The sequence below is a fragment of the Anabrus simplex genome, chromosome 1 (genome assembly GCF_040414725.1).
Source record: "Anabrus simplex isolate iqAnaSimp1 chromosome 1, ASM4041472v1, whole genome shotgun sequence".
In the NCBI taxonomy this organism is placed as follows: Eukaryota; Metazoa; Arthropoda; class Insecta; order Orthoptera; family Tettigoniidae; genus Anabrus; species Anabrus simplex.
The window spans coordinates 1,340,100,682-1,340,117,359 of NC_090265.1; the positions used below are offsets into that span (position 1 = coordinate 1,340,100,682).

At 38.0% G+C, this 16,678-nt stretch overlaps 1 protein-coding gene across 2 annotated transcripts in view; it reads left to right on the top strand.

Annotated features, from left to right (window-relative positions):
- Window positions 1-16,678, top strand: part of Tif-IA (RNA polymerase I-specific transcription initiation factor RRN3 homolog Tif-IA) — a 164,954-nt gene that overhangs the window by 14,230 nt on the left and 134,046 nt on the right. For both annotated transcript variants that reach the window (XM_067137780.2, XM_067137781.2), the window contains exon 3: window positions 11,667-11,756. In XM_067137780.2, coding sequence (XP_066993881.2) covers window positions 11,667-11,756 — 90 coding nt within the window. The remainder of the gene's footprint in view (window positions 1-11,666; window positions 11,757-16,678) is intronic.

The window sequence follows — 16,678 nt, forward strand, 5'->3', positions numbered from 1 at the left end:
AATTTTTAAAAGAAAGTAACATTTAAGATGTGGTTTACATGCCTGCAACTGCTTGGGAAGAGGTTACGCAGAAAATTTTAAGCAACATTTGGAAAAATCTATGGTCAGACAGAAATGCCATTGAAAAATAAATAAATATTGCCAATGAAAATGAAGAACCACTTGAAACTTACGAGTGCGATTAGGGGCGCTCGGCTGTGAGCTTGCATTACATAAAATCAGTTTCATGGTCCGTATCGCACTTCAATAAATTCACAATTAAGTATTTATTATTTTCCACCTAGTCGATACAATGATTGCTTAAGGCAATTTAATGGTTAAAAGTGGTACATGTTTTGTAATTTATCAACATCTTCAGCCACATAACACTGTTTAGATGAAAAATATATAAAATTGACAAAGTAATGCTTAAGAGGAAGTGTCCTTAAAATTAACATAAGATTGACAACATTAAAACAAACAAAAACTCAAGAGAAAATATGTAAATTATTACTACAATTGAAAGCAGTTGTCAAGGAAACACTTGTACAATATTCCATAGAGAGTATGTCCTAAATGAATATTCTTTTCTTAATAATTCATGAAAAAAGGTCAAATTATAAATTATACAGTTTATAGGTAATTGTCGAAATGAAGAAAACCAGATATCACAATGTGGTTCTTATTAATGCAGATGAAAATATAACTAATTCTTAGTTGTCAATTCTTATTAAGCCTGCTTTCCTTTGGAACAGTAACTCCTGTCATTCTTTCACAGTCTTGTGTCTGGTGTAATATTGATGATGCGTTTTTCCTTGCTCTTGCACCTGAGGAGGTGGAGGAGCGGGGGATATAGGTGTGTCAAGAACCTCCTTGCTGCCACCTATAGCTTCAACTGAGAGGAGGAATAAGTTGTACGGCTATCTGTTGATGGAGAAATTCCAATTCTTTTTTCGTGATCTTTCTCAAGCATTTTCAAATATACTAGAATTTGATAATATAAAGGGTTCTTATATTCTACAGCCTCATTGACTTTCGGCAGCCCTGAAGATGCTTTTCTATGGTTTCCCATTTTCACACCAGGTAAATGCTGGGGCTGTACCTAATTAAGGCCTCAGCCCTTCCTTCCCACTCCTAACCCTTTCCTATCCCATCAATGTCACTACTGATCTGTATTTAGGGCAGTCGCCCAGGCTGGACATTCCCTATCTGTCGTTTTCCTAGCCTTTTAAAAAATGATTTCAAAGAAATTAGAAATTTATGAAACATCTCCCTTGGTAAGTTATTTCAATCCCTATCTCCCCCTTCCTACAAACGACTATTTGCCCCAATTTGTCGCTTGAATTCCAACTTTATTTTCATATTGTGATCTTTCCTACTTTTAAAGACACCACTCAAACTTATTCGTCTACTTATGTCATTCCACGCCATCTCTCCACTGACAGCTTGGAACATACCACAATCAAGCAACTAGTCAACTTTCTCCCAAGTTTTTCCAGCCCAAACATTGCGACATTACGCTACTCTTTTGTCGGAAATAATCCCAGAACAAATCGAGCTGCTTTTTCTTGGATTTTTTGATTTTTTTTCCAGTTCTTGAATTTAGTAATCTTGGTGAGAGTCCCATCCACTGAAACCATACTCTATCGAGACTTGTATGCCCTCTCCTTTACATCCTTACTACAACCCCTAGACACCCTCATAACCATGTGCAGAGATCTGTACCTGTTAGTTACACCGACACAGATAGGTCTTATGGCGACGATGGGACAGGAAAGGGCTAGGAGTGGGAAGGAAGCGGCCGTGGCCTTAAGGTACAGCCCCAGCATTTCCCTGGTGTGAAAATGGGAAACCACGGAAAACCATTTTCAGGGCTGCCGACAGTGGGGTTCGAACCTACTATCTCCCGAATACTGGATACTGGCCGCACTTAAGCGACTGAAGCTATCGAACTCTGTAGATCCTTCCTTATATTAACACCTAGGTACATACATTGGTCCCCATAAGGAACTTTCACCCCATCATTCCAGTAATTAAAACAGAGGACTTTTCCTCACAACCTGACTTCTAACCCTGTTTATCATCATACCATTGCCTGCTGTCCATCTCAAAACATTGTAGAGGTCATTTTGCAGTTGCTCAGAATCTTGTAATTTATTACTCTATACAGAATAACATTATGCACAAAAAGCCTTATCTCTGATTCCACTTCTTTACTCATATCATCATATGTATAAGAAAACATAAAGGTCCAATAATACTGCCTTGAGGAATTCCCCTCTTAATTATTACAGGGTCAGACAAAGCTTTGCCTACTCCAACTCTCTGAGATCTATTTTCTAGAAATATAGCAACCCATTCAGTCACTCTTTTGTCTAGTCCAATTGCACTCATTTTTGCCAGTAGTCTCCCATGATCCACCCTATCAAATGCTTTAGACAGGTCAATCGCGATACAGTCCATTTGACCTCCTGAATCAAAGATATCTGCTATATCTTGTGGAATCCTACAAGTTGAGCTTCAGTGGAATAACCTTTCCTAAACCTGAACTGCCTTCTGTCGAACTAGTTATTAATTTCACAAACATGTCTTAATATAATCAGAAAGAATGCTTTCCCACAGCTTACATGTAACGCATGTCAAACTTGCTGGCCTGTAATTTTCAGCTTTGTCTTATCACCCTTTCCTTTATACACAGAGGCTACTGTAGCAACTCTCCATTCAATTGGTATAGCTCCTTTGTGCAAACAATAATCAAATAAGTACTTCAGACATGGTATTATATCCCAACCTATTGTCTTTGGTATATCCCCAGGAATCTTATCAATTCCAGCCACTTTTCTACTTAACAAATTTTGTATCTGTTGTAAATGTCGTTATCATATATAAATTTTAATACTTCTTTAGTGTTAGTCACCTCCTCAATCTGGACATTATCCTTGTAACCAACAATGTTTACATACTGCTGACTGAATACTTCTGCCTTTTGGAGATCCTCACATACACACTCCCCTTGTTCATTAATGATTCCTGGAATGTCCTTCTTGGAACCTGTTTCTGCCTTAAAGTGCTATACATACCCTTCCGTTTTTCACTATAATTTTTATGACTGCCAATTATGCTTGCCAAAACTAGCTGACTTCTTTGCTAGATTCAATTTCGTAGTAAGTTCCTTCAATTTCTCCTTACTTCCACAGCCATTTCTAATTCTGTTTCTTTCCAATCTGCACCTTCTTCTTAGTGTCTTTATTTCTGTATTATAATAAGGTTGGTCATTATCATTCCTTACCACCTTTAAAGGTACAAACCTGTTTTCACATTCCTCAACAATTGCTTTAAACCCATCCCAGAATCTGTTTACATTTTTATTTACTGTTTTCCACCGATCATAGTTACTTTTTTTAAACTCCCTCATGACTGTTTTATCAGCCATATGATACTGTCTAATAGTCTTAATTTTAATACCTTCCTTGCTTTCTTTTACATTTATTTTTAACTACCACAAAAACAGCTTTGTGGTAACTAATACTGTCTCTTACTTCGGTTTATCTATAGAGCTCATCTGGTTTTACCAGCACCACGTCCAGGATATTCTTCCCTCTAGTTGGTTCCATCACTTTTTGAATCGCCTGTCTTTCCCATATTAACTTATTTGCCATTTGTTGGTCATGCTTCTGTCATTTGGATTAGATTCCCAGTTTGGTAAATTCAGATCTCCTGCTACAATCACATTCCTTTCCATGTCGTTTCCCACATAGCTGATTATGTTATCAAATAATTCGTCGGCACTACCCTTTCCCGGCCTGTACACTCGAAAGACATCAAGTTGCCTATTATTTTTAGAAATAAGCCTTACATGTAGAATTTCACGTTTGTCATCTTTAACGTTTTCGTAGCTTACAAATTCTTCTTTCACCAGAATGAATACTCCCCTTCCTACCATTCCTATCCTATCTCTACAATACTCACTCGAGTTACAAGTAATGTTAGGATAGGACCTCGTACGTGTTTTTTAATGTATTCTTTCTTACATATTATGTTCATAATTTCCAACCAGATGTCTGGTTTAATTTTGAGGTGCTCTGATATGACTGATGATGCCCCACATGGGGAGCGAAACATGTCTCCATTTTAACGATGTTTAACTAAAAATGTTAACATCCTGTAATGTATTGAATAGGTTGGAGTCCAATAAATTCTCTTATATTATTATTATTATTATTATTATTATTATTATTATTATTATTATTATTATACACACTCGAGTTCCGTGAGAAAATTTTTGCATCCATTATATCATTTCCCAGCCATGATTCAACTCCTATTACAGTATCTGGTAAGTATATATCTATTAAATGACCTAAATCTATTCCTTTCTTTATAATACTTCTACAGTTCAACACTAACATTTTTATGTCATCGCTGCTTTACTTCCAGATCTCTGTACCCTTATCACCGCTCCCTAGACCACTCCGTTTCCCTGAATATATCTCCCTCTAACCCTTCTGAACAAATTTTCTAACTTATACGTACCACTGCGATTTAAGTGAAGGCCATCTGAGTGTAGATCCCTATCTCCTACCCATCCATACGGATCTAGAAATCTCACTCCCAATTTTCCACATACCCACTCCATAGTCTCATTTAAATCCCCAATCACCTTCCAGTCAATATCCCTCTTACTCAGTATTCCACTGATAACAATCTCAACTTCTTTAAACTTCACCCATGCTGCGTTTACCAGATCCCACACGTCCCCAACAATCTGCTTGCCATACGTTGTTGGTAGCAACATGAATCGCTACCACCTTCTCTTTCCCTTCCTCCTTCTCTTCTAGTTTCTTGAATATTTGCCCTAATTCCTGGATAACACTACTCTGGTTCTCTTTCCTCCACACATTTTCCCCACATGTCTTAACAGTGGAATCCCCCTCAACCTTACCCACCTCATTTGTCCCCTCCCCTCCTGGTCAGCCCTATCTTTCCTGACAGCTGAGATGCTACTTCCTCCTCCTTTTTCTCCCTCCCATGACCCTGTTCCACCTTTCTTTTCCTATCCTTCACTCTACATATCCCTTTCCCACTTGAATTGCTGCAAAAGTTGTGTTATCGCAGCTGCATGAGGCCTGGCATTGTCATGAATGAGAATGACGCCTGTAGACAATAGACATCGCCGATGTTCTGTGAATATGTTTCGGTCATCAGATGTTATAAATGCCTTGGTTTTGGACATTTCTCCTCTAATTACAAAAAGCAGCAGTACTGCTCCCAGTGTTGGTCATGATATCAAACAAGCCCGAAAGGTAAAACTGAATGCGTGAATTGTAAATTTCAAAATCAGAAAAACGTTATGAGAAACGTTTCGGAAACTTTAGATTCTCAACATTCTGCTATGTCATCAGACTGTCCGATCTACAGGAAAATATTTAACACCGTTAAATCAAAAATTAATTATGGCTGAACTTTTTGTTTATCAACAAAATTTACATTACATAAGTCAACTTTACATAAATACTTTTAAATTTTGATCATAATGAGAGGACAGTTCTGTGCATACAAGAACCGGATGTTAGAAATAATAAAGTCATTAGCTTCGGATTAGATTTTCATGTTTACACTTCAAGAAATAATGCGCCTGAAGAGCGAATTCGTGTGGCTAGAGTTACTAAATGTAAGACTGTCATTCTGTTGGAGCAATACTGTTCTGCTGACAGAGTAGTAGTGTGCACAACGTTTAATAGTGGGGAGCTTTATATATGCAATGTGTATTTTGACTCTACACAAGACATTAATATGGATATAAAGTTCTTGGAACGTATCTGTGAAGACCTGAGAAGGAAACCATACTCATAACTGGCAATATTAATTCCAAACATTGTTCCTGGGTTAGTCCTGTTGAGGATACTCGAGGAAGACTATTTTATGATTTCTGCAGTTCTCGTAATTTGACTATCTTAAACAACAGTAATAAACCAACTTATATATGTTGTAATTCTCAGAGCTTTATAGATGTTAGTGTTTGTAGTACTGCGCTTCTTTCATTTATTTATGATTGGAAAGTCAGTGATATACTGATGCTGTCTGATTACACTTTAATAATGAAACATCTAAAACCTACAGCAGAAATACCTACAATACAAGCTACCAATTAGATACAGTAATTTGTATCTATAAGACAGAGAATATTAAATGGAATAATTTTCGTTTGCCTTCTAAAAGAAATTTGCAGACTAATGAGAGATATAGAACTCTGTAGTACAGCGGATTAACTAGATTAAGCTGTTAACACATTAATTGATGATATAATTAATCTAGCTAAAAACTAATTTACTTAAACACATTCAGAAATCTTTTAAAAACTTCTGGTGGAATTCAGAACTTGATCTTATGAGGAAACATGTTCTTGCCTGTTAAAGAAGATATAAACGTAGTTGTCCTCTGCAAAGTCTGAGGTTTGAAGAAATATATTTGATGGCTAAAGGGGAATACAAAAAAATGAGGAAACAAGAAAGGTGGAAAAAATTTTGTTCAATTCCATCAGAAAATAACCCCTGTGGACACATAAGTTATCTAAGAGGCCAGATAATTTTAATAATAATCTTATTACAATTGAGACTGAAAATGGATCCACCACTTACTTTCAAGATACCGCTGGGGTTTTAATGTGCAAATTTTTTTCATCTTTTTACAGTATGATAAGAAAGCTCCTGGATGGGATGGCATATCTGCTAATATAATTAAGAACATTCACTTATGCTTTCCACAAATGTTAGTTGTTCTATTTAACAAATGCCTCGCTCCACATTTCTTTCCTACTTCCTGGAAACTTGCAATAGTTAAAATAATTCCCAAAGATAGTTCCTTAGTATTAGGCATAGTTAAATCATTCAGACCTATTTGCCTTCTTCCAATACTAGGGAAAATTCTTGAGAAACTGATAATTGATCAAGTTATATATCACATGCATCACTATGGTCACTTAAGCCAAAAGCAATATGGTTACATACCTCAAAAATTCACTGAAGATGCAGTTCTGTATGTGGTTGATTGGATCAAAAACATCTTCACAATTAAGAAGATAGCTATATTGATATCTTTGGATATAACAGGTGCTTTTGACAATGCTTGGTGGCCTAAAATTTTATCTCAGTTGAAAGAGAAAAGATGCCCAAAGAATTTGTATAGAATACAAGCTTAATCGAAAAGCAAAACTTTGGATTGGAACTGCGATCTCTGAACGAAGTATTAGCAAAGGATGTCCGCAAGGATCAGCATGCAGCTCTTGTTTTTGGAACATCTTATATGACGAACTTCTACAATTACCTCTTCCAACGGGGTGTAATGTTATTGCTTATGCAGACAATGCTCTTCTTGTAGTTGAATCTGATAATGTACAGAATTTAAATTATCTAGCAAATTCAGCTTTATGCACCGTATCTCAGTGGAGCTCTGTAAACAAACTTCGATTTAATCCTTCAAAAACTAAAGCCATGTTTGTCACAAGGAGAAGAAAAGTTAAAAAAACCCAAAATTGTTATGTATAATCACAGAATAACATTAGATGATCAACTTCTATATTTAGGTGTTGTGCTTGATAAAGTTAACTTTCAGGGCACATCTAAAGAGATCAAAATTGAAATCAAGCAAACTTTTACAAGGACTTGCGATTGCTTGTAGACCTTCTTGGGGACAAATAATATATCATACAGCTTTTGTACCTTTAATACTCTACTGTGTGTGCGCTTTCTGTAGTACACTGGAAAAGAAATGCAAATTCAAAGAGGGTTTGCTCTAAGAATTTCTCGTGCATATTGCACTTCATCCACTGATGCAACACTTGTAATTGCTGGAATAGAACCACTGTTTTTAACAGGAATTGGCAAAGCAGAGCTGTCGTTACTGAAGAAAAGGAGAGTATCACCTTTGCCAATTTTCAACATTATTTTAGAGCATAAGTGTCACTTTGGAATCTGCTCATCCAAGTCAATTCAAGAACCTTATGTATAAAGATTGCTATAACACACATGACTGTATCGTATAGACTGATGGCTCCCGCATTCGAAGTTCTGATGGAATTGACAGTGTTAGCTGTGCATTTATAGTCTATGAGAACGGTGCTGTATTATTTGCAGCTCAGTGTAAACTTTCTCCCAACTGCTCAATTTTTCAGGCAGAACTTTGGGCCTTAAAGTGTGTGTTGCAATGGTGCAAAACTAACAACAAAAGAACACGAATCTTTAGTGATTCACAAGCTGCATTGAACTCAGTAAACGATAAGTATGACTTAAATCCAATAGCTGTCAATATCAGAGCAACAGCTCAGGAGTTTTTGCACATCTGTACATCTTGGATTAGAGGTCACACTGGGTTTACTGGTGATGAAAAATCAGACTCATTAGCTAAATCAGCTTGCTGCGTCTCTTTTGGATATTGCTTATCGTAAATCTCCAATATAAATGGTCCGTTATTGGACATTATAAATTCCTGGTTGCCAGCGTTTCACCCCAGTGTGCTAAGTCGGGCTCATCAGTTGGTAAATAGCACACCCACCAAGATGCATGGCTAGTGCATACCATGGAGGCCACTGTGTAGGCTATTTGGAGCCACGGGCAGTGCCAGTGCACTATGAGAAACTTTCTCTCATTACCAAAAATTGATGCCTGCCTGGCCATCAGATGGTATAGATGTTGATTCTCATACGGAACCTGAAATATTTGTCCCGAATGAGTAAATTTATAATACCAATATAAATGGTCCATTATTGGATATTATAAATTTTCCAACTAACTCATTCCTGGTTGCCAGTGTTTCGCCCCAGTGTGCTAAGTCGAGCTCATCAGTTGGTAAATAGCACACCTACCAAGACGCATGGCTAGTGCATTCCATGGAGGCCACTGTATAGGCTATTTGGAACCACTGGCTATTGATGAATGAGTTAGGTGGAAAATTTATAATGCCCAATAATGGACCATTTATATTGGTATTATAAATTTACTCATTCGGGACAAATATTTCAGGTTCCCTATGAGAATCAACATCTATATTATCTCCAATATGTTATGTTCAAAGACAAATCAGGCAATATATTTTACATCACTGGAATATTTTATGGACATGTAGTTTGAAAGGATCTGTTACGCGAGAAATATTTTTTCCAGAAGTTCAAAATCAACTATTGTGTAAAGCATTAGTGCCGACCTTTGTTTTAGCTCAATTTTTAACTGGTCGTGGAAAATTTAAATCGTATTTAGAATGCTTTAAACTTAATGTTACAGACGGCTACTTACGCTTTTGTGGATTAGTTCAGACAGTGCATCGTTTGATATACGAGTGTCCAGTGTTTGAAATGTCACCTAAATGGTTGTAACCTGGAATTTTCTAAACTACTGTATCATGTCCGGAAGAGACAGTGTTGTTATTTGCAGTTTTTCACATTCATTAATAAAATTTTTTGGAAACTAAATTTATAAGAACATCTCTTTGTTGTGATTTTAAACTATAACCCTAATATACATCTGGTAAAATAGGGTTCCTGTATTGTTTTTGGATATTAAATAATAATAAAGTGCCCATAAATATAATGGCTTTTCCATAAATAATGGAAATCAAGGAAGGAGAGAGAGAATGAGGCGAACTATGGGATTGGTGGAGGCTGGAATTTCCTTTTTTGTTCCTTGTAAAACATGCTGTTCGGCAGATTAACTTGCTGCTCAGTTTTGGTTATTTTTCTTAGTAGGTCAGGGAAACTTGAGAGAACATTTCTGTGGACACTATGATAATGCCAGTTAAAAAAAGACTTCAGAATTTGTAGAATTATTCAAAGGCATTGAAGGGTGTTCACAATTACAAGACTACTGTGTATCTGAGTGGATAAATTCAGAGAAAGGCAATTTAGATATCAGCTGTTGTCAGATGATAAAATTGTTCCCCAATATTCAGATGGCACAGTGATGATTATGTAGAAAGGAGAATGAGAATCAATCGCACGGAGACAACGTCTATGTTTGGAAGAGCTATTTTTGTATTTAGAAAATCAAGATGAAACCTCCTCTGCAAAACTTTTAAACAATGAAATAACTTCGAGATCAGGTGGCCAGGAAATGAATGTCAAAAGCTGTATTGTGGAACTTATAATTGTAAATGATGTATTTTAGTTTATTGTTTAATGTGTCGTATTAACTATATCATTGATGTTCATTAATGTTTAATATGCAGAATACATAATATAGTAAAACATTCTCAGGGCGGAAGTTACATAAAGCAGAAACTTGTCCACTACGGAATACAGTATATTCTCGGTCACGGTGAAACTTACGGCGTTATAATGTTCGTACTTTTGTTTAATGTGGAATCTTTTCAATGCGGAAACATAAATGAAAAATGAAAGTATTCTTTAAAATCTACTTATACAATGCAGAAAATATTAGGAACTGATGTAGTCGTACGTACAATATTCGTGCATTTCTGGTGTTGGTATGATCAATGACAATGTTTAGACAAACTGACGCACATGTTTGCAGGGAGTGATAGTATGGCTGGGTGAATGAATGAAGTGCTTGTAATCAAATTGGCAATATCAAACTTGTGTCAAGAAATGTTCCATGCGGGCAGAGAACTTCATTTGAAGTGATGAACAACTTACGACACACCATATTTTTGAATCGGCTGCAGCCCTTCTAGCAGTGAGAAAGGCCTGAAAGAGGAGGTGGAGGAAGGAGATTAGCAAAAAGATGAAGATCAAAACAAGACTCGAACCCACGAACAGGCCCAGAGGGCTTTTGTGACGTTAAACATTACATGTAACTTTTCCACTCTCCTTGAACTAACGTACTCAGCTCAGGACTGCATTCAGAAAGGCATGATTGGAAAGAGGATGAAACAAGTTTCTTTGTTTGATCTGTGGAAGAGACCTTAGTGTTGTGAAGTACTGTATAGTGTTTTATGATGGAAATAAGATTAAAAATTCTATATCCAGTGTTCTGAAATAGTACAATATAGTGTTATGATAGTGCTAAAATGACATACACCAGGCGAGTTGGCCGTGCAGTTAGGAGCGCGCAGCTGTGAGTTTGCATCCCGGAGATAGTGGGTTCGAACCCCACTGTCGGCAGCCTTGAAGATGGTTTTCCATGGTTTCCCATTTCACACCAGGTAAATGCTGGGGCTGTACCGTAATTAAGGCCACGGCCGCTTCCTTCCCACTCCTAGCCTTTTCCTATCCCATTGTCGCCATAAGACCTATCTGTGTCGGTGCGACGTAAAGCAACTAGCAAAAAAAAAAAAAAAACAGACATGTGCTTCATTCTGTATGTAATAATAAAGTGCAATAATAATAATTAACAAATCTGTGCATTACAGTACTACGTACATGAATCTGGATAGCCGAGCATCATGCGTAGGCAGATACAAGCAAGCTCCAAATAATATTTAAAATTACTGTTTACTGTTCTAAGGAAAAAACCCGATGCTTTGTATAATGCGGAAACTTGTCTATTTCCGGAAAAAAATTGCCCCTTGTGATTCCGCTTTGAGCAAGTTTTACTGTAATTGTGGATTATGTACATTTTTATTTATCCAAAACAGGTGTAGTCCCTTAAATTTGGATAAATGAGTTTGTAGTGTAATACTATCTTGTGCACTTTATTTACATCTGATTGTGTCCTGTTTTATTTTTTTATTTTTCTTAGGATGGACAGCTCTTTAGTTTTCTCCGTGAGGTCCGAAGGAATGTAGCCATGCTGGATGAAACTCTGTATAAGTTTGTTGATGAACTTTTGGTAAGGAAAATGAAAGTGATTTTAAATAAAATACATTGTATGTTGTGATGATCTTTGTTGTTTTAGAAGACCAGTGGGCCAAGAGCATGTTATGAGACAAGGTATTAATATGATTCATAGAGTTGAAGTTCCTGTAGTGTTGGTATATATTCTGTACATATACTATATACTGTATATTCAATGAATGTAAGAGGGGGGATTCATAGAGTTGAAGTTTCTCTAGCAAAATGTTTGTATATATTCTGTACATGTACTACATTATATTCATTGATTGTAAGAGGGGGAGGGAGGGATATTGTTGCTAATTTATGCTCATGACTAGTGTTGTGAACCTGACGGATGGTGCTGCCAGCGGCCTGTGAAATGGCTCTTGACCCATAGTGTGTAACTGGTACCCAGTTTCTACACTGTCAGGCAGGCTTTTATTATCCTTGTGTGGTACTCAGTCGAACGCCTTTTCCAAATCAAGAAAGGCCAAGTGAATAGTCTTCCTTTTCTCGTGGTGTCTTTCCATGAATAGATGAAGTGCATGGATGGCGTCTGTTGTTCCGCTGTTTTTAACAAATGTACGCTGGTTAGATGAAACAGTGATGATGTTTCGTAATCTCACATCAAGGATATGTTAAAACAAGTTTCATAGCATGGCATAAGAGGTGGATTGACCTATAATATGACCGGTCATATATATCTCCTTTCCCTTTCCAAATTGGAATTGTGATACTGGTCTTCCAGGCCTCTGGTACTGTGTCCTCCATAATAATCTTGTTGAAGAAGTCAGTAAGCCATACTACACCTTGTTCTTCCAGAAGATTCCATACTTCGGCTGGGATATCATCTGCACCAGGCGCTTTCCCAGACTTAATTTTGTTGATGGCAGTGGACACTTCTTCCATACTGATAGTGGGTACTGGATCGTGAATTGAATCAGCTGTAGGTAGAGATAGATAAAGGAACACCTTGTTGCATGTATCCTCAAAATTCTCCTTCCAGTGACGTAGTATGTCATGTCTCTTTTGTTGGAGAAGCCTACTTCTGCCTTTGATATTGCTAACATGACCTATATTTTGTGTGGCGCGCTCTCGAGCGTGAGGATCCTACTTCTGTCTTTGATGTTGCTAACATGACCTAGATCTCGAGCGCGGGCAAGTTTGTAGATTCTATTTGTGCTACCAGGCTTGTCTAACTTGTCATAGATGGCTTTGTAATGTGCTGCTTTTGCAGTTGCTACAGTTCGTTTTGCTCGGTATCTTTCTAAATCCTCCGAGCTGCGTGTCGCTGATGCGTGCTACTTCAGAGACGCTGTTGCAAATCCACTGGTTTACAGTCACACCTACACCATTTGCACTTTTCTTACCATTGTAGATTAGCTTGTAGCCTTCTCCAATATCTCTTGATTTTGCACCTGCCCATCTGGTTTCTTGTAAGCAGCTTTCTTTTTCCTAGTTACCTGCTGCACATCATCATTCCACCACCACGTTTGTTTGTCAATAAGGCGTCGATTTGGTTTGGTGACACCTAGGGTGGATGTCGCACGTCTTGATGGATTCTGACAGTGTGTTCCAGCCATCTTCTATGGATGACATTGCAGAATTTGAAATCGATGATATCAATGCTTCTTTGATGATAGCTCGATGTTCTAATAGTCTCCACCATTTAATGAGTTCAATCTTCGTGCTGGGCCTCACAGATATATAATCTATATGGACTGCGGCATTTAATACAAATAGTTGGTGTTGAGGAGCAACGCTGTCATATGGTATCACTTTCGTGTCCTTGACCATTCCAAGGTCTCTTTTCATCGTGTGATCGAGTAGTCAGTTTGGGACATGTGGCTTCCACTATCGGTGATAAGGTGTGAATTCCACTTTTAAAAACAGCATGTTTGTTACAGTCAGATCCCACGTTTCAGCAAATTCTAGAATTCGAATGCCATCATTGTTACGGCAACCATATCCATGACCTCTATGGTTTCGTTCAAATCCGTCCCTTTCATGACCAACATGTCCATTTAGATCTATACCAGTGAAAAAAAATTCGCTATCATCAACAGCTTGAATGTGTGATTCGAGATCTTCCAAAATTTGTCTTTCTTTTCTTCAAGGCAGCCAGTCTGTGGGGCATAGCATGTCACAACTTGAATTAAACTGGTCTCTAAGTTGATCTTTATCAGGTGGTCGCTGATGTGTGCTACTTCAGAGACACTGTCGCGAATCCACTGGTTTACAGTCACACCTACACTATTTGCACTTTTCTTACCATTGTAGATTAGCTTGTAGCCTTCTCCAATATATCTTGATTTTGCACCTGCCCATCGGGTTTCTTGTACGCAAGCTATGTCCACATTCCACTGCTGCAAAGAGGCGGCCAGTTCTCTGCTTCGGCCTGTCATTGTTCCAATGTTGACAGTGGCCAGTCTAATATGATTTGATGTCTTTTGGTCTAGCTTCTTTAGCCGACGTCAACGCGTCGGTAGCTCTCGTCCATTTTCTACATAATTCAGGCAAAACTGGTGCACGCCACTTAGAGGGGATGCCCTAGCATTTATATCTGAATGAAGAGGAGTCAACTCCATGTTGATGTAACAAAAAATACCTCAACCGACGTGTCACTCTGCCTGTCATCAAGGGCGTTTTATACCTAGTGCTAGGGTTTCTTGAGGCCATCCCTAACATGGGGAACAGACGCCTTTTGCAGCTGCTCCTAACATGGAGTACAGTTACTGCACAGTGGTTTTCAGTGGCATTTTCTCCAACTGAGGGACCACCACCTGCCCAAAGCCGTTGGCTCCTTCAGGGTGTTAGGTTATTTCCCGCTGCCACACACTCGGTGTAGAGATGCTAGCTGCACAGTCTACTCTATTACTGTGGCAGGACGAAACCTGGCCAGACAATACTTGTCACTCCTACCCTGCTTTTCAGAAATTTCGTTTTACTTGCCTGTATCCTAGTCACGACTCTCTGCCTCTACCCAAGTTTCTGCTGCATGCGTCAGAATAGGTACTTACATCAGTATATCACTCTTTTGCTTCTCTGAGGGACACCCTTGCCCCAAACCAGGCTTCTCACACTTTTCAGGAATGCTCCTGCTTGTCTTCCATGCTAGATTATTTCCTTATTTCTTCCACTTTTCTCTGATACTTCCCAGGTACCTGAAACTCTACTCCCACTATCGGCAGCCCTGAAGATGTTTTTCCGTGGTTTCCCATTTTCATAGCTGGACCTTAATTAACCTTTTCACTGCCCCGTGGCCCGGTTTTTTAATTTTTAAGGAAGAAGCACTTTGACAGATAAATATTGGAATAATGGAATGCATATCATCCCCTTAGCTGTTAGCCCAATACAATGTCAGGGATGAAGTGAGATTATACTTTACACCATATTTTACGACTGGATGCCCTTTCCGACACAAACCTCAGTTGAGAAGATAATGAATATGAAATGAATGATGATGATGATGGTGGTGAATGAAACTGGGTACAGAAGTGGAAGGAATCGGCTGTGGCTTATGAATAGGAACTGTCCCGGCATTTACTTGGGAGTGCAAAAGGGAAACCACAAAGAAAAGAAAAAATTCTCTAGACAGCTGACTATAAGGATCAAACCCACTTGCCTGCTGAGTGCAGAGCTTGGCCCCATAGCCGTAGCATGTTAATATGCACAGCTACTCCACTCGGTGATACTGTTACCGAAATATAATATAAAATTCTTTATTCAAGAACTGGTAATATCAAAATCATTTACATTTGGGGAAAAAATAATTTATCTGAGGAAGGGCTGACAATTCTGCACGAGACTCATCATTACTACTTTATCTCGCACTTTCTTGTAGTTCAGCGTTGCCACTTAGATATTCTCCACCTTCATTATCAAAATATAGCTCTCCAGAATTACTATTTTTGAGGAAACATTCAATTTCTTCGTCAACAAGAGATGAATATATACTCAAGACGCCATGATGGGTACACGTAAGTGGGAAAGATGTTCCACTCCAACGAAGCTGAAATAACACCAGATCGCTTTCAAAACACGCGAAATGGAGTGGTATATCTGCAGTACAGAACTTCTTTGAGCATTTCCACGGAATCTCAAAGCATGGCATTACCGGTATATCACGAACATTTGTGAGATCAGTGAAGTACACACGGCACCAAAACGTATACATACGGGTTTGGCGGACGTGGCACGGCATTCAAAAAAAAAAAAATATATATATATGCGGGTTTGGCAGTGATTGGTTTAAAGCCACGGCCGCTTCTTTCCAACTTTCCTATCCCATCATTGCCATTAGACCTATCTGTGTTGGTGCGACTTAAAACCACTAGCAGAAAAAAAAAAAAAAAAAAAAAAAGAAAGAAAGAAACTCTCTACCTTCCTAAACTTCTCCTCCAAGTATTTTCCGTCTTGTAGGTCTCTCCTCTTTTCTAGTTGTGATCACGAACTCACTCTTTTTGGCATTAAATTTTGTTTCATATTGTTCTACAGAAAATACCAAGAATAAAGATTGGAAATTGACGGATGAGACAAATAAAAAAGCTTTTCAGGAGCTAGTAATGGAAAAGGTGCCAAAGAATGAAACACAAAGTGCACAGGAGGAATGGAACCTGTTCAAAACAAAACTAGTGAGCTGTGCAGCAGAAGTATGTGGCAAAACAAGAGGAGGAAGAAAGAAGAGACCAATTGGTGGAGTGAAAAAGTAAGAGAAGCTATTAAAGACCGAAATATGGCAAAGAAACATAAAAATGTTGAGAAGCAAAATCAAATGCAGGGTGTCTTATCACAAGATAACTGATAAATAGCCAACCTCAAACAAATATATAGAGATAAGAAATTATTAGTGAAGAGAATTGTGAAGGAAAAGAAAGATAAGAGTTGGGAGATGTTCAAACAAAAACTAGAGGACGACTCGAAAGGAAATCAAAAGAT